The sequence below is a fragment of the Terrapene carolina genome, unplaced genomic scaffold, assembly GCF_002925995.2.
Source record: "Terrapene carolina triunguis isolate 2854851 unplaced genomic scaffold, T_m_triunguis-2.0 Scaffold238, whole genome shotgun sequence".
Classification (NCBI taxonomy): domain Eukaryota; kingdom Metazoa; phylum Chordata; order Testudines; family Emydidae; genus Terrapene; species Terrapene triunguis.
Genome location: NW_020664589.1, coordinates 17,553,252 through 17,571,386, shown reverse-complemented (window position 1 = coordinate 17,571,386; position 18,135 = coordinate 17,553,252). Strand labels below are relative to the sequence as shown.

At 44.0% G+C, this 18,135-nt stretch overlaps 1 protein-coding gene across 1 annotated transcript in view; it reads right to left on the bottom strand.

Moving 5' to 3' along the window:
* Positions 1–16,593: 16,593 nt before the first annotated feature.
* Positions 16,594–18,135, bottom strand: part of PBX3 (PBX homeobox 3) — a 155,098-nt gene continuing 153,556 nt past the window's right edge. The window contains exon 8 of the mRNA XM_026657361.1: positions 16,594–18,101. Coding sequence (XP_026513146.1) covers positions 18,009–18,101 — 93 coding nt within the window. The 3' untranslated portion in view covers positions 16,594–18,008. The remainder of the gene's footprint in view (positions 18,102–18,135) is intronic.

Here is an 18,135-nt window from a genome sequence, read left to right as displayed (position 1 = left end):
TATCCTTCAAATAGAAATGAGATATTTATGGAGACTATGCAAGGCTTTGGGAAATGCAGTCACTCACCCTTCACATGGCATGTGTTATTTGGCCCTCCAGCCTCTCGTATCTTTGTCCATTTTATCAGCAATATCTGATCTAGTGGCAGCACCAACACTGGCTATGTCAGTTGCTCAACTCACTATGTTCAATCAGTGAATTTCCCCCAAATGCTTGTATAATTGGGAGTAGCCCAGGGAAGGTGTTTGGCCACTTGAACCTATCCAGGGAAACTGGACAATGTTAACAGTTATAATGTGCCAATAACTCTTGACATCAGGCACTGAAGCAGGCGACATCTGCTAACTGGAAATCCACGTATCATCAAACGAGATCTGCTAACGCCCTGTAGGAAATTGTTCAGTAAAAGCCCAAACGACCATATGTAGCACTGCTCCTGGCCTGCTTCATTGATCGTTTGATTGACATAGATGCTCCATTGGACTGTTCCTTCAGCTGAGATACAAACAGCCATGTGCGGTCAAAGGTCCTTGGTACAGCCTTGAGCAAAAGGAACCCCAGCTACCCACCAGAAAAAATGACTACCTGAAAAATGAGATCTGGTAGCCCCTCACTTGAGCTGTATTTACCAATCACCCTCTAAGTCCATTAGAGATGAGTGTTTGCTGGAAAGAGGTATTTGGGAGCAAAACAAGTGGCATACTAAATACCATTGCAATGCATTACGTTTTCCACTAGACAATCAAGAGTAATAGGTACGTCTGTTTCTTGCTCTCACCCACCGCAAACCGATTCTTTTGGTGATAAATAATAACTTTAATCTGTGACTCCTCTTGGCAAGATGCTTGGCTATAACTCTACATTCGCGCTAATCTCAAGTTGCCCAACATAGAGCAGTTTGACTATATTAAAAATCCTAACTTCCAATTAAGACACTTTAATTTATTGAGAGAGGTGAAGGCCCAAGTAGCTTGCTGAGTATTTACAGGAGCTCATGTCTGGAATAACTGGACACCATTGTAAGACCTTTAAAGTGTTCTTCCTATGTGCTATAATGTTGATAAGGATGCACCTCATAGCTGGAGTGGACTAGGATGTGAACCAGTAGCATTATGGCCCTCTGAAAACATGTTCAGAAACTAGGATGTCCAGTTAGCAATCTCTATTGAGATTAATGGGAAAGTTTCCACCTCCATTGTTGCTCTGTTGTTTCAGTCTCTCCGGCTGCTGAGAAAGTCAGATAGCCGCACATCGACTTTCCAGCAGAGGGGCTGGAAATGTTTCAGAGGGTGGTTGTTTGGTTTTTTCTAAATGGAAGCTCAAATTCTGTAGACCTCATCGAAAACTCAGGGAGGAACTCAAATCTGCAGCAAGCACTGATTTTCCATCTGGGTGCATTGCCATCAGCTCTGCCCATTAATTAGAATAATGCTAATTGTTATGGTGATGATGATTATATACACTACTTCATATTTACTGAGCTCTGAAATATTTAAAAGAAGGCCCTACCAAAAACAATGTGTGTTATTTAGAGTTACTAACATTACACAGGACATTTATAAAATGTCCAATTTTTTATAAAAATCGAATATTTACATAAATGCAACTAAAATTGAACCTATGCTTATTGCTCTACATAAAATAATAATTCAATGAACTATCCAACTGAATGAAAAATGATATCCAATTATATATTTTTTAAAACAATTTATCCACCAAGATTTTCTTTAAATGTGAATGTTACTTTTTCACTTAAACAATAAAAGTCTGGATGCATTTCAAAGAGGTGCCTTTTCTGTTGTTTCATTTCCTGGAGTCCTCGGCTCAAAAGGACATGAATAGAACACTATAAATAAAATAGTTACTTAAGGATTTACAGCTGAGGATTTCTATGGAAACAAAACGAGGAGGAGATTTTGCATCAGTGTGGGGGTGGCAAATGGAAATGAAGAATACACACTGAAAACAGAAAAGAAAGTTTAGCTGCCGCATGACAAATGGTACCAGTGCAACACCCAGAGAGATGGAGGTTGTTCCTGTATCACCTCAAAGTCTGTTCTGGCTGGGGGCTCAGTGTTGTATTAGAATAACCACACCCTTTTATACAACAGGAGGTGAAGGGAAAGGGAGAGGAACAGGAGTTCCAAGGAAGGACTTTGTTGTAATAAGCTGTTTTTGAACATATCAATACAAATAGCTATACAAGTGTGGTTTGGACTAGATCAGACACAGTCGATCTAGTCCAGCGGCCAGTGCCGAATGTTTCCTCGGGAGATGCAAGAAGTCCTTTTTACACTAGCCTTGCAATTACATAGACAGAAAAAAACTGAATATGGAAACTGACAAAAGACAAACCATGAAGACTTACTCCTGAAGTCTGTCCAGGCAATGGTCTAGTTCCTGGGCGTGGAGTGAGTTAGTTATGCACGCTGCAGATACCTTAGGTCCCTGTTGGCAATAATGTAGGGGCATTGTTGGAAACCGTCAACCACATGATGGATCATGGAAGGCTTAGGGTTCCAGAACTAGTCTGCCATCCTTTTACTAATTCAGGCAGAACAGAACTTACTATTCAGGCCAGGGAGAGTTGTGCTTTTTCCAGGTATGTCGATCCCTGCAAGGCTCCTCTGTGCTCCGCCATTTCTCCTTTAACAATTGGGCGTTCTTCCTTTGAGCTCTTCCTCCCCCTCACTGCTTGTCCCATTTCTTGCCCATGTTACTCTGACAGACCCATGCGTGTCAGTACAGTGGGGAGGCCACTGGGATGCATGACCAGGAGGCATCAGTATGCCAGAAACAAAGGCTCTGTCATCAGCTTTTCATAAATGGGAAATGGATTTCCAAGTCAGCCGGACCAAATGACTTGCATAACATAGGAAACAATTCAACAATCAACAAATCTTTCACCACTTAATGGGATTTTAGAAATTGAATTATCTCTTTAAGTGCTGACAATCCTAGCCTATCAATCAATTAGGGAATGCCAGACTCTAGAGGCTACAAATTCACTTAGCGTTAGCGTACTATTTTCTTTTTAAAACCCCCTAAATATTCCCTGCAGTGGTCAGGACGGTCTGACAGATGCTGCTCTGAACAGAGTGCCACCAGGCTCTCAGGCCAGTTCAGTAACCAGATGAAAAACATCTGCCACTTCAGGGTAGAGCAGCTTAGCTCCAGTTCCGACAGAGGATGGAAAACCTGCACCTCTCAATCTCTCAGAACTACAGCCGGGACGTTGGTCTGGCGGGACACAAGCAATGCAGCGCCCCTGCCGCAGCACTGAGGGGAAAACTTCCACATGTGGCAATTCAGTTTTGGAGGCAGCAGCTAAGCAGTAGATACCAAGCTGTACTATATTCTGTGGGACTCTTCTGTAGGCCACTTGCCCACCGCAGGCCAGAGTGAACTCCCATCTGGCGAGTGTTTGGTGGCCTGTGCAAAATGAAGTGAGTGGTCTCAATCAAAGAGACCAGTCCCGCCTCCCAGAAAACACTACCATCCTTGATATAAACTTGTTCCCATGTTGGCAGTCCCAGCAGAGAGGCCCAGGCTGAATGGGCCAGAAATAGAAGCCAGGTCTCCCAGCCACCTGTCTAGTGCCTTAGCCACTGGCTGCAACATGGCTTTTTATGTGAGGAAATCACATGTGAAATGTAAAAACACAAATTCTCCACATTGTGGCGGGCACTCCCCCCCCCCACCCCCTAAGCACTTGCTCACTGCCCGCTGCAGAACTATGATGGCATGTCTGCCTCAGTTTCCCCTTATGGGCTATCAATAAGTTCTCTGTGGCTTTTATATAGTGAACAAAGCCCACTCTCAGGGGGTCTAGTTTATTTACTCATCAGCCGAATGGGATATTCAAACGAGCCTTCACACCAGAGCCCTGGCTGGGAGACACAAGCTAATCTTAGTCAGTGTGCCCTCACCTGAGGCCGCCCTTCTCCTGCACCAGACTCTTCACCTAGGACCCTTTTCTGGAGTCAGGCCTCCCGCCATCACCGGGGGAAGGGTTCCTTCTCTGGACTCGGGGTTCTCGTGGAAGTCAAACCACTGCAGCTGCTCTCAGCAGTATATAGTCCCCTGGACTCCTTGCCTCCTGCTGGCTCTGGGTCTCCATAGGAGTTTCCTCTCCTAGCCCTTTTGGAATCTGCTCCCTCCAGGTCCCCTTGTCTGGTGAGCTCTGTCCTGCTTCGCTGAGAAGTCCCTCTCCTCAGCAGCTTCCTTTCTGTCTTCTGGGGCCCCCAACTGAGCTCTTCTAAGCATTTTCTTCAGCCCAGATGCTCCGTACCTAATTAACTGCTGCCCAGCTACTCAGGTAATAACGATGCACAGGTGTTGGTGTTGGCGCCTTCTCAATGGCAGAGCCTGTCACACGTAGGCTGAGTGCCCAACCCCCTCAGCGGGCCAGCTACTCCCCCACACTCCCACGAGCACCGGATCGAACCAACGCAGAACTCTATCCTGTCCACTCCTGTGTTTTGTGTTTCTGTCGCTTAAAAATATCTAAGCTGGCAGGTTTTGTTATTTCTCTTAGGCCTGTCTGGGAAGAGGAGTGTGCACCCCAGAGCACGGTAAATTCTGCGCTTAAACGGCGACCAAAAAAAAAAAAAAAAAAAAAAAATTTGTAATGAAACGTGTTGTCTGGCCTTTAATTATCTGTGTTGTAGAATCTCTGCAGCTAAAAGGCCCCTCTGCATCTCGATAATTTGTATTCACCTGGCTATTGTGGAGCAGGGTCGGTAGTTAATAGCTGGACAGGACGATGAGCTCTGGCTTCAGCAGGGGACAATGAGGGAAAAGCACAACTCACTTGCTTCTAACAGCTGGACAAATCTGAGAGGGGAATTCACCCTGAGCTCATCACTTTGTCTCACTGGTTATTGGATATCGTCTTTTTGATAACTTTTGTTTAGATTTATGCAATTTTCCCCTACACCCTAACTTTGTATTAATGCAGGAGTGAAGCTTACGTTATTGATGGTATATACGGTCAGGTATTCACAGATGAAAGGTTAGTTTATTAATCCACCAGGAGACCTTATGAAAAACAAATTCAGGTAAACAACATATTTTTCCTGACTGTTTTTCAAAATGTAAAGCAGGGATACTGCTCTCTGAGTTTTCCTTTGATGTATTTCCATTGCACTGTGATATTACATTCTTCAAAAAAGAGAAATTGCTTTTTGTACCACACTCTTGAAAAAAATAGAGAAATCTAATTGAATATCCTCCCATATATGCTGAGTATCATCTGTTCGCAAGTTATGAATGTACTAAAACATGTGGTTAGATATATTTGAAAGACATTTCTCTGTTAAGGGACTTATCATATCAATGCTGTATCATTTTCTTTTTGTACTTGAAACAGTCTGTATCTGACATCACCTGCTCTCCTTATTCACTTTCCCTCTCCCACCAATCCAGCCCACTCCAGCCAGACTCACAGCATTTTTTCACTTGCTGCAAGAAGTTCCTCTTACCATGGATCTTAGCCTGCTGCTCCAGGTCTGGGGCAGGGGCAAATGCTACTCTGAGTCAACCTTCCGGCATTGCCTCTCCGTGAGGGAAAAACCTTGGGACAAGGCACCCTTGTTGGAGCTAGCACTGAAGCCTTTAGTCACCCAAGCCTACCCTTGATGCCTGACCCAATGTTACTGTTAGACTTCTCAGGTGGGAATATGTCAGATCTGTAAACAAGAAATAGGGGGACAATGCATCCTGTTAACTGCAGAGGCAATCCCCAGCCACCCCAGGGGAACTGACAAACCAGGACAAGGAGATGCTGGGAGCCTCCCTATATTTTAAACATTCCTGACCAAAAGGTGGAAGAATTAACTGCATTGTTTAAGATCTGATATTGCTACTTCCTAGACCTGTTCTTTATAAGAGGAATTGAATCTTGAATGTACATTTCTAGTGAAATCCTAGTGCAATACTCTTTGCTGAGTAAATGAATGATTGTTATCTGTTTATAGAAGAGCCAACAAATGCTTTACCTGGAAGGGCAACGCCATCCATTTAGTGCTCACCCTGCTGGACTCTTAGGGAAATTGCAACAGCAGTAATAGCTTTTGAATGAGATTCTGAGTCTTAGCGGTCACTTGAGTAATTGGTTAACCCTTACTTTTGGGGGGGTTGTTTTTGTTTTGTTTTAACTTAACCTCTGATAAGCTCTGGAAAGGAGACAGAAATCACTGTGCCCTGTGTGTGACCACTGGAACTTGATTAAGCACTGAACTTTAATTAATTGACTGACTTGAAGTAATAAGGTTGGCCAATTCACTTTGCCCAACAACGAACTGAATAGTTGATTTACATCATGCTGTCGGTGTAAGTTCTGCCATCATATAAATAGCTGCTCTCCACTACTGTACGATCAATCAGCCTAAGCATAAACCAGTGCTATCAGCCGGGAGCTGAACCAGCATACGCGCGGCTCTCTTCACCAGGCCTCTCCTAGGCCTGACAGTAGTTTCTTGAGTTCCCGAACTGAAACTGATTACGGCAAGAGCTGGCCAAGCAGGGAAAAGCAGGAGCATAACGCGGCAAGTGATGCTCCTAGAGCCCCATCCAGTTCCATTCCAATCAATGGGAACTTTATGATTTGCAATGGTGAAACTGACTTTGGTGGGTGTTAGATAGGGCCGTTACTCTCTCCACACTCAGTCTATGCTCTCTGTGTCTCTGATAAATCAAACAGGCAGACAGTATATCACACACTGCCAGTATCTAAAGAGAGATTTCCAAGAGTGTCTGATTTGCCGTTAGTAATACACAATTATTGGCATTTCTCTGCCGGCCGTTGTGGCCACATTCCAGTTGTCAGCGTTCCATCCAGCACAGTTACTTCCACCTTGCATCCGTGCCATTAAAGGTTACGAGGTAAATCCCCTCCACCTGGAGCTTGTCAACGCTGCACTGCAGTGACCAGGGGAAACAATCACAGCAACATGTTTCCCAATGGAAACTCGGATCAAAGCACCAGGGTGGAACACTCGGAGCAAATACCCCCAGCTGCTTCTCCTGAGCACATCTTTGGCTCTTTAAATTGATTGGCACTTTCTATTTGAGGAAAAATGAGTTCTTAAAATTGAAATACTGGCTATTGTTATGGCAATATGTCGAGGCTGCCGAAGGAGAGATTTTCAGATACAAAAAAGGTTAGTTTAAATCAAGCAGCTGATAGGTTAGTCTATATAGAGTACTCAGGCCTAATGAGTTCAGAGGTATATATGTATTGAGTCTGGCCTTCTTAATACTGTTGATTCAAGTTGTAGGTGCAGGTAATAACCAAGATAACCTGAGGCTTCTGAGATCATTACTGCGTTATCACGTTTTGTATACAATATTTTCAGCCTCATTTAGAATGTCAGCCTTTATAAAATGCTTCCTAACATTAAGGGACCTTCTATACATCCATCCATACACACACACACACACACAAACTAGACAGCACACTTGTCATCCAAACAGTGTGCAAAGAGAAAGTACAGTAAGTATATTTTAAACACACTATCAGGATGTGGTGCTAAGCAGAAGATTTATGAATAATGTAACAACAAATGTACCAAACCCATATTAGGCGAACAGAGTGACTGATTCCCAACAGATGTTATTGATCTTCTCTCATCTTTACCTGAAATTAGTAATTCAGAATCCACACCTTTATTTGGAAAATAATAGTACTTGCAGAATTATAAAAATTTAATATGCTCCTAGTAAAATGAAAAATGAGAGGTTACGATATTGTCTAACACTTTCAAATGTGTTTATTAATTCATGTTTTAAATCATAAGTTTCATTCTGCAGGAGAGTCATATACAGCAATAAGCAAGTTTTAAAATATTAATGAATAAACAATATTTCTGTATTGAAATATAACATGCTTCTTTGAACAATGTACCACCAGTAATAAATCAAAACCAGCAGAAAATTGCATTTCATATTTAATACAACTTGAACTCTGCCTTTTTATAAATTATATCTTTTTTGTTTAATTGGCGTCAGTTCAGATCTAGCAGATTGCTAATAAAATTCTGGATTTCCATATTTAATGATGCGTGCTCTTTATGCTGAATTTTACCAGAAAAAAAAATGCAGCCTTGTATTTTTCTAATAGCTAGCATTAATAGGTGATCTCGTATCATGAAAAACAGCCCTTTTTCATTTTCCTGAAGCCTAATTTGGGCTCTCAAATAAGTCATGGGAGCGGGGGAAGCAGTGCATTCTCTCACTGACAAGAGCCCAGCACATGGGCCTGCCGTGCTTTGCCAGGATCATCTCCTCCGACGTGCGTTTGTGTTTTCATCTCAATGTTCCGCAACCTTCTAATTTGCATAATACCCCTTGACCAAAGAAAACCGTTCCTTGTGGGAGGCTTTTCATTTCATGGACTCCCAAACACAGGGGGTTTTGACATTCCTGGTGGCCCTGAGCCAAGGAATGTAGGTATATTCCATTCTTAGATCTGTGATCTTTCTCGGGAAAAGGTCATAATCAATCTGGCAGCTGCTTTTGCTGGGCTAGACTCTGAATGGGTTGCGTGCGCTAAATGGAGAACAGATGTAGAGCAGGTAACTAATCCAGAACAGCCAGCGAGCAGGAAGGACTTCTCAACGCTTTCTAGACAGCGGAAGGGGGGTGTCTGACCACGCTTTTATCTCCCACTCCCTCCCCTGCACAATTCCTTTCCTGGAAAGCTGCCACCCCTTAAGCCCCAAAGAACAGACATGCTGAATTTTGTCTGAAGTTATTTTCTTGACTCTCACTTTTGCCATGCACAAGGGGTGCACCTCTCCACCCTACCCAAAAATCTCCTTGGTGGAGAAGCTGCAGCTCCCAAAGTCATTAGCTCCAGTGAGAGTAAGTACTGTGGGACTGGGCCCAAAGACACTTGACATCATACCTTGTGCATTTAGCAGGATGAATTACTGCTTGGCAGCAGCTGGAAATCTCCCATATACTGTGAAGGGGGCCAGATGGAGCATGAGCCAGTGCTGTGGGCCAGGTGTGCCCTGGGAGACGAGGCGTTAAGCCTAGGTGCTCAAATGCCAAGGGACAGAAGTGTTCTCTTCCGCTCCTTTTACAGCCCTTCCTAGACCTGTGCAGCACGCACCAGACCCTCTCCAATGAGTCTCCGAAAGACATCATTAGTGCTGGAAAGTCTGATCACGTTTACCACTGTGGAATTGTGAATTTTGGAATTATGAAAGATAGGGGAGCCAACATTCGAATCTTTACAAGATGCCTGTGTAAGTAATGCACGTTAGCAAGGTACTCCGAGTATTTCCTAGTTATTCCCTGTACTGACAGACTGTGATAACATTTAGTCACCTACAAAGGGAAAACAAGATTTTAATGGTGACCAGTGATGGAGTAATTTAAAAAAAAAATAACTTGTAGCAGACACTGCTTATCAATAAGGTATAATGTAGATAATGATAGAAATTAGAGCCAGAAAAGACTTGCAATGTAAGTTCGTTTCATCCATGCCTCCCAGACACACGCGCAACTGTCTTTTGCTGTATTTTGTTCAAGCTGTTTTAAAGTGATGATTCAAGTGAAAGGGTTCACTAGCATATAACATGTGTGTGTGTGAGAGAGAGAGAGAGAGACAGAGGTATGTACACATATATACATGTGTATATGTATATTTACATGCAGATTGGTAGCCACAGATTTGACTGAAATTAATTGATTTTAATTAGCCCGTGTAAAGCGAACTCTTAAATTTGTTGCCGCATGAGGGTTTTGGCAGTCTCGAATAAATTAATCCTTTTTATTATATCAGTGACAGGGAGATGATCAAATAGCCTTTGATACAGATTTGGGGACTTATCACCTAGTAGCACTCTGATATGCTTGAACTTTTTTTTCCCTGCTGCTGCTGCTGGAGGCAAGAATGAGGCTACAAATGACTTTTGCTTCAGAACCTGTTCACAAATGAAACTGGGGATTTAGCAACAAATGAAACAAGTATGTGAGGGAAACTTTGAAGAAAAGTTTCTATTTGTTGCAAAAGTAGAATTTTCTATGGCTGGGGGGAGGGAGCGACTGGCAATAAGACTCATTGTTAAGACTCATAGAATCATGGAAACACAGGGCTGGAAGGGACCGCAAGAACTCAAGTCCCGCCCGCTGCGCTGAGGCAAGACCAAGTAAACCTCGACCACCATTGTCTGACTTTCTTTGAAACCCCCAGTGAAGAGGAGTCCACAACCTCACTTGGAAGCCTGTTCCAGATTTTAACTACACTTAGAGTTAGAAAATTTTTCCTAATATTTAATTTAAATCTTAAGTTCTTAAGCGGATTAAGACCGTTGCTTCATTGTACTTGGAGAACAATTGATCACTGTCCTGCCATAAGGAATAGACTCTTGAGTTTTCAGACATGGAAACTAGCAGAGTCTGACTGTCTTGGGGGCCAAAAAGGCACATTAATAGCTCACCATCCGAACCCCCTGATCTGAAAGGTATTTGTTTATACGCTAAGGATCAAACCCTCCCATCCAAGGCCTTTAAACTAGAAGTCACAGAGGCCAGAATTTGCACTGTTCCTTGCGAGTAAGTGCATTGCAAACATCCTTTTGAGGTCTTCAACCAGCTCCCTCTCACAACCAATTTGCAGCTGAAATGAATAAATACTGCTTTGCATGTAGGCACAGAGAAATGCCCACCAACATCAGCCATCCTGTAGCCACTCCAAGCTCACCCTCCCAACAGCATAGCTTTCCCTTAGGGTGACCAGCTGTCCCAATTTTATAGGGACAGTCCTGATTTGGGGGGCTTTGTCTTATATAGGCTCCTATTACCCCCCATCCCCATCCCGATTTTTTACACTTGCTATCTGGTCACCGGCCCAGCAAGACGCGAAGCCCAGAGGAGTGCCTGGTCCCTTTGTAGGCCGCATTGTGAAAACAGGCTCAGCCACTCACAGCAGTGCCGCCCCGCAGAGACGTTCTGGAAGTGGTGCCCTGCATTGTCCTTTTGGCGCCAGCTCCCAGAGGTGGCTAGCCACCTGCCTCTGCTATGAACACAAGCTGAAGGCTCATCTCTCTTCAGCTGCTCTTGTACAAGATGGAATTATAGCTGTACAGATCGCATTCCAGTGGCTTTTTGTTTATGAGCTGGAAACACCATATCTAAACGCTGTATGGTCTTTCCCCTGCCTTCTGTCACCCACCAGCACACACTGAGTGCCGTAGGAGCCGCTGTGGCATTTGTAGCTTTGCTGTAGCAGAGACATTCAGCTGATGAGCTTGTCCCACAATCTCAAACTGCCCCCCCTTCTTTCTCAGTGCTAGGAGCCCGAACTCTTCTCTGACCAGCTGGCACAACCTCTGGGTCCCCCTGGCCCCCCGCCGCACATCTGCGCTGAGTCAGGTGCAACCAGTAGGAAAATCAAAACAGAAAATGTGGGGAAAGCATAAAATTGTATTTCAGGTCAAAATGAATCCCCTGCTGGCTGTCGCAGTGTCGTTCGTTAATTAACTCTGAAAATGAACACCCTCACTTTAATAACATGGCACCGCAGCTGCCACAGGCTCGCCAGCCTGCTGTCCTGCACAGCACACGGGGCCTTGACCGGGGACGCCAGAGCATGGCCCAGGGACAGAGCCCTCAGCACCGCAGGGGAAATGGCCCCCTGTGTGTTCTGAGCTGGGGGGCACCCGTGGGAAATCCAGTGCCCCGAGGAAGGGAGAAAAGAAAATCTGTTTCTAACGGCGCAAGAAAAGCTCGAGTTAAACTGGGCACTCCCCCATGTGTGCTGGGGGGGTCTCCCCCAGCAGACGAAGAACATGAACCAAGCAGTGTTACCTTTTAATTCACTCCCCCACCTGTGGGGCTCCCCAGCCGTACCCAGGCCACCATCACTCCTGGCAATAAGGACAAGGACAAGGTGCTGTGTGAGTCTAGGTGAGGGCTGGGGATTTGTCTTCTGCAGCTGACGCTTCCCTCCAGGCTTGAGCTTGCTGTAGGTGCACAGAAAACCGCATGCACTGTGCTGTAGATTAGGTGGGGAGGACGGTACGCTTCAGTCCCAGAAATGGGTGTCTGGAGCTAAGGTTCAGAGAGCTTAGGGGAGCCACATCTTCCCTACAGCAACGCTATTCACCAGCCACAGCTAAGCACAGCACCCCACTTTAGTCCTGCAAATAGCTCGCCATCTCCTGCAGGGTTTTGCTCTCTGAAGAGTGAGACCAAAGATTTCCCTGCCTAGCGAGGCTGGGTAACGACACCCATACTACAGCACTCTGGCTAGAGCCGCTCCAGGGGTACACTCCTTGTCCTTGGGGCTGTACTAGAGCCCATTGCAGGTGTGTACTAGAAGCCGGTTCAGGCTACTCTCCTGCCCTCATTCCAGGTGAGCTCTGCTGCATGCTTCACTTTTCATCTGCCTCTAGCGTGCGCTCGATGGGAGCCCCCTACAGGCCTGCCTCTAGCGCTCTCGACGGGAGCCCCCTACAGGCCTGCCTCTAGCGCTCTCGACGGGAGCCCCCTACTGGCCTGTCTCTAGCGCGCTCGACGGGAGCCCCCTGCTGGCCTATCTCTAGCGTGCTCGACGGGAGCCCCCTGCTGGCCTGTCTCTAGCGCGCTCGACGGGAGCCCCCTACTGGCCTGCCTCTAGCGTGCGATCGATGGGAGCTCCTGTCTGGCCTAAGACTTCTTGTCCAACCTCCTAAGTTGCAGAGAATGTCACTGAGCTGGCCAGTGGGCCCTGAGCAGTAGCTGTTGCCTTACTATCCCAGTCACTTTGCAAGCCAGCAGCATCTTTCCTCTGTAGCGTGTCACATGCTTAGTTAGGGGCCAGGAACAAGTTTACATTACAGAGCTCTGACGAGCCAAATGGATAGAGAACATAAAACCTGCTGTAAAAATTAGAACTGGCTGCTCAGTATGCAGCACCCATTGTCCCTCAGCAAAAAGCACAGGCACCCTTACTTCACCAGCTCTGCCATCCAAGCCCTGGCTCTGCCCCTGAAAGTCAGCCGCAGTGCACAGACCCGCCAGCTCATCCTCAACCACCTGCGAAAGGCTAACTGGATGGGAATCCTGCTATGATACGGTAATATAATATATTATTAGACTAATAAAATACTAATATGATACAGGAATGGGAAGCATATCATAACTCCTCTGTGGCTAATACAATGCAAGCAATAAATCACTCCCAGGGCTTATCCTTAACAATTGTATAGTGCGTTGTGTGTCATGCGGAGAACTCTGAGCTGAGGGTTCACTTTTCTTCACAGTCCATATGGCAGTGACATTAAAGCTAATGAATTAAAATAAAATTTGCCAATCTTTGAAGAATTCCAGTCTTTAAAAAGATGTATTTTTATTAACACAAACTGAAAACATTTCCTGTTAGTTGGAGTTATTTGTATCACGGTGGCAATACATGGCATAAATATCGGCATCAGCAGCATAGAGCTGACACTCCCATTTGCATTTGCAAGACACACAAGTTCAGGGTAATGCTGTGAATTTCAGCCCTGGCATGTTTAATGCCATCACTGGAGCTGTGTGGCTTTTAAATGGTAGTTAGTCTCCAGCAGTTTAATGCTCAGGTTCACAGTGTCTGCAGCACTTCTCCGGCTAGACCAGCCCCATGTTTCCTCCTGGCTGGACTTCCTTAGGTTCCCTGCCTCGGCCCTTTCTGGACAGAGCAGCCCTCACCGCGGCTGAGGTCAGAGACACAGGGAGCCGTGGGCCAGGAGTTTGAGGTCTGAATAGCCAAAGCAGAAAAATCATTTGCTGCTTTGATTTTGGCACATAAATGTTTGTTGTGTTTTCCTTCCTGCTGTATGTGGAAAGTCTGCAACTGCTACTCAAGGCACTCTGCAAGTCGTAAGCACTGCAAGGAACACTTGAACGCTCTCTCTCCAAGAGCTAAGTAGCTTGTAAGAGAGCTCCATGTAAATGTCCTCAAACATGTCGCCCTGGCTGCTGGGGCCGCTTCACAAATCCTCTTATAAGACACTCAGGGCTCCTAAGCACTTCTTCAGTGCATTGCCCTGGCCGTGCGCTCTTCCTCCTCCTGTATGTTACCTCAGGAACCAGCATCAACCTTCAGGGACCTCCTCCCCTGGCGATCAGACTCTGCTGCTCCTGCTCGTCCTCCAGAGGGTCTGACTGCAGGCTGGGCTTTCCAAAAGCACCGACGTGATTCAGCCGCTTGCACAGTGTGGCCTAGTGGATGGGCATAGGACTAGCACGGAGCATACCTAGGCTAGTTCAGACTCTGCCCCCGCGACTGCTGGGCGACCTTGGGCAAGTCACTGCCCTGCTATGTGGCTCAGTTTCCCAATTTGCAAAATGGGGTTAATGATCCTGCCCTCCTTCTGCAACGCTCTTTGGGATCGACTGGTGGGACGTGCCGTGTAAGAGCCAGGAGGTTTAGTATTATTATTAAGTTACATAGACCCCTTTGAAAATCTCAGCCTGAGTGTCGCTCTGCAAGACCCCAGTACAAAGCAAATTGGCTGCAAAATGATCATCCCAGCGGAATATTAGGGTTAGGGTATGTCCATCTCCAGCTCAAGACATGAGGGCCTGATTCGCATTATACTAGTGCCCCTTTTCAATGCCATGACAGCACAAAGGGGCCCTCAAGCAGGGAATGCCCATTAGCATTCCCAAGTGATGGCCACCAGGCACTGATGAGACAATACTCCAAAGCCATTTTGGTTAGAATAACTATCATTACTATGGACAGGTAAGAACCTGGACAAATGGCCTTAAGATGTAACTGCTAAACAGCACCACTTCTGGGGAGCAAAGGAAGCCCTTCACCCCACACTCAGAGTACACAGCCCATAGCACCTGAGAGGACCTCACTGCTGATCAGAAAACTCAGCTCCATGTACAGGACCAATAAGCTTTGGCCGAATTCTTACCAAAGTGATTATTACTCAGTTAGGCTTAGCCCAGCTCTTTCAGCATTTAGCTACTAGGAAAAACACCAGACCATCCAAAGGCCTTAGTCTCATACTGGTCCTTTCAGGAAACCTTTCTGATGTGTGAGCAATCCTCAAGGATAACATTTGTATTATTTGCCATGTAACCACGTGACTGTTCTCCAGTATAAGGAAAGGCCAAATTGCACTTGTAATTCAAAGGACCCACAGCCTTAATGTTGTAAAGAAGCACTTTAATGATGCCCGATGGGCACAGGGCATGCAAGTGCGGCCCAAAGGTTGTTGATGGCCTTCCTATGAACCTCATCAGTATATGACAGGTTTTTGCCTGTGGCCAGCAACGATGTGATCAAGATGAGGGACGTCTGTGTGTTCGTTATGCTGCCTGAGCCTCCGCTGACACACTTTACATTTCAAATACTATTTCCATTGAGTTCTAGTAGGAACACAAGAGTGTGTGGCGTTTGAGAGCTCCATTAGCACATGTATATTGTTTTGTTCTATTTCTTCGGCACACAGGAGGTCTTCTGAGGTCTACAGACCCCCTTGCTCCAACGTTGATTAATTGGTAACGAATGCTTTGCAGAGGACGGTATTTACTTATTTATTTAAATGAGCCCTCTGTAGCCAAAGCAGCAATTGTGATTTCTAAAACTGATGAAGAGTGCGCCAGTAATTGTGCCTGTGTGATAAACAAACACAAAAGTTGTGTTGACTGATGCACATGGGTGTCTGGAACAATGAGGAAGATAAATTGTGTTCACTGTGTTTTGGGGAGGAAACAAAGATACGTCACAAAATTACTTAGCACAGGGACTGTTGGTAAGAAAAGCTGACCCACAAGCTAATTGAATCATGCAAATAATCATTTCGCTGCCAAATCAACCCCTATGGGCACAAGCAGCTGACTGAAAAGTAAATGTGATAGTCAACTATTTTACAGCGTTTGCATCTGCACTGCACCAATTTAGGATGAATCGTTGTGCTAGTTATACCTTCTTTTGCCTAGATACACTAACTGAAATAGTCAGGTAGTTCTATTTATCAGAGATCATTTGGCGCAAGTGGTTAATGTTAATTTGATTTCCTGTGAGTCAATTTCCTTTGGATATAGTAAATAGGCTATTACCTGTTATTGACCTTTACTGTATTAACAATTTTTTTTGGAAAGACTATATATATATATTAAAAAAAACTGCTCATTTTAAGTCTTTATTATAAAGAAAAATATTTTTATAATCAAATTGCAGTTGTTAGCAGAGGTTATATTTTAAAAATTAATGCTAAATAAAGACCATAATTGAGAGTAAATAAGATGTTGCTTTTTAAAGTTAGTCTAAAAGATTTCCCCTTTCATGATCCTCAATGTGAACTGCCTGTTCCAGAACAGAGCAGTGTAGGAATAAAGCCTAGGGATGAAATGGTAAGTCTCTGGTTAGCCACATCTTTTTAGTCAAAGATTTCATATCTATCAGGATGTACTATACCTAGAATTTCAACTATCTTTCAGGCAAGAGTGCACCACTAGCTCTTTGTATTTAAGAAATGCTGAACTCCTGTTTTATGAACACTCCTCCGTACATCTCTGACTTTATCTTTGCTGGCTGACTCAAACTGAGCAGGAAGAAATTACATCAACATTTGATCATGAAAGCAAAAAGTTTATTCATGTTTGAAACTACATATAACTACCACGAGGAAGACTTTTCAATCCAGGGTGTAATCCAGTTAGAAAGTAACACGAAACGTTTTAATACATTAGAATCACTGCCACAAATTATTTTCATGACTCAATCAGTTTCAGAATCGCATACAATACAAAAGAGAGAAAGAAAGGGCCCCCTGTTATACAGGGCGAAATATACAGTACTGAATACTGAAATCTGTATGCATTACAATTAGTTGTTGTTTTTTGCGTGGATTAGTAACAAGATGAAGAACATTCAAAATGTTTCTCAGTATTTACAACAGTTTTACTGTTTTGTGTTAAACCTAAGACCCAATGTTTCCACTTTAGCTTTTTTAAAAGTTGCAAATGCAACCCTGATTTTTTTTTAAAAGATTACAATGTACATTACATTTCATGAGGGGAAACAAAGGGTTAATTACAAGATGCAAAAAGATAAGAAAGAGACAAACTACAGCGTGAGTATTGTTCAGAGGTAGTAAGTGAGCACTCTAAGCTACAGAACATGTTGAAATTCTATTGGTTTGTATGAGTTCGCATGAGGTAATAAAGCTGTGTTTTGATTGGTGAGATGTATAAATACTCTTTTGCTACACTATATACAACACTCCATACAATGGTGCCTTCCTTGTTTTTGTTGTTGTTACCAAGAGGACGTAGCAAGTCTTGGCAAATCCGTGTGCAGCACCTAGCTCGTACTGTAAAACCCCAGATCTTGGCTTCCACAAAAATAAGCAGCAAGTATCTTCATCTCTTAGAACAATTTATGTCCATTATTGAAATACAGAGAGTAGATGCTGGTGCTCCCAGTTTCCAATCTAATTTATAAAACAATAGATCACAACAAAAATGTGACGAATAAGGATTCTTAAACACAACCATTGTTAACTGAAATAACTGAACAGCTCTTTTTATTCCAACTCTATAAGAGATATGAAAAGATTAAACACAATCAAAGTTTGTAATTCATTTAGACTTTCCATGGAAATATGCAAGAAGTTAAATTTAGGTGGGGTGTTTCTTTGTGTCGGCTCTTGCTACTGAGGTTAAGCATATACTGTACTTTTACCCTTAAGGCCAAGTAATTGGCAACTGTTAGACCATCATTGTTAAAACAGCTGATAATAAATTATGATAAAATAGTTACAGGGCTATAAACAATGCTAAATCTTGGCCTAATTGGATAAAGTGCTTTTTAACATTGTGTGTTTTAAGTATAAATACAAATGATTATGATACCTTTAAAAAACAGATTTACCAAGTTTTCTAATAAGACAAGGTTTTACAGTAAAGCTGTAGGTGGTTGGCTACAAAAAAAATTCCTTTCTTTTTCTCCTGTTACTCTGAATGCGCTAATCAAGGCATCTCAGCTCAGGGAAAAAGTGTTGCTAGGAGATTAGTTAGAGGTATCAGAGTGCACACTTCCCGGCCCTTCTGTAGGGGAAGTCACAGAAGATGGAGTAGTTGCGTCCTGCCAGCCTCCATTAGCCTGAAAAGGGAAAAACAATTCAATTGATACAATT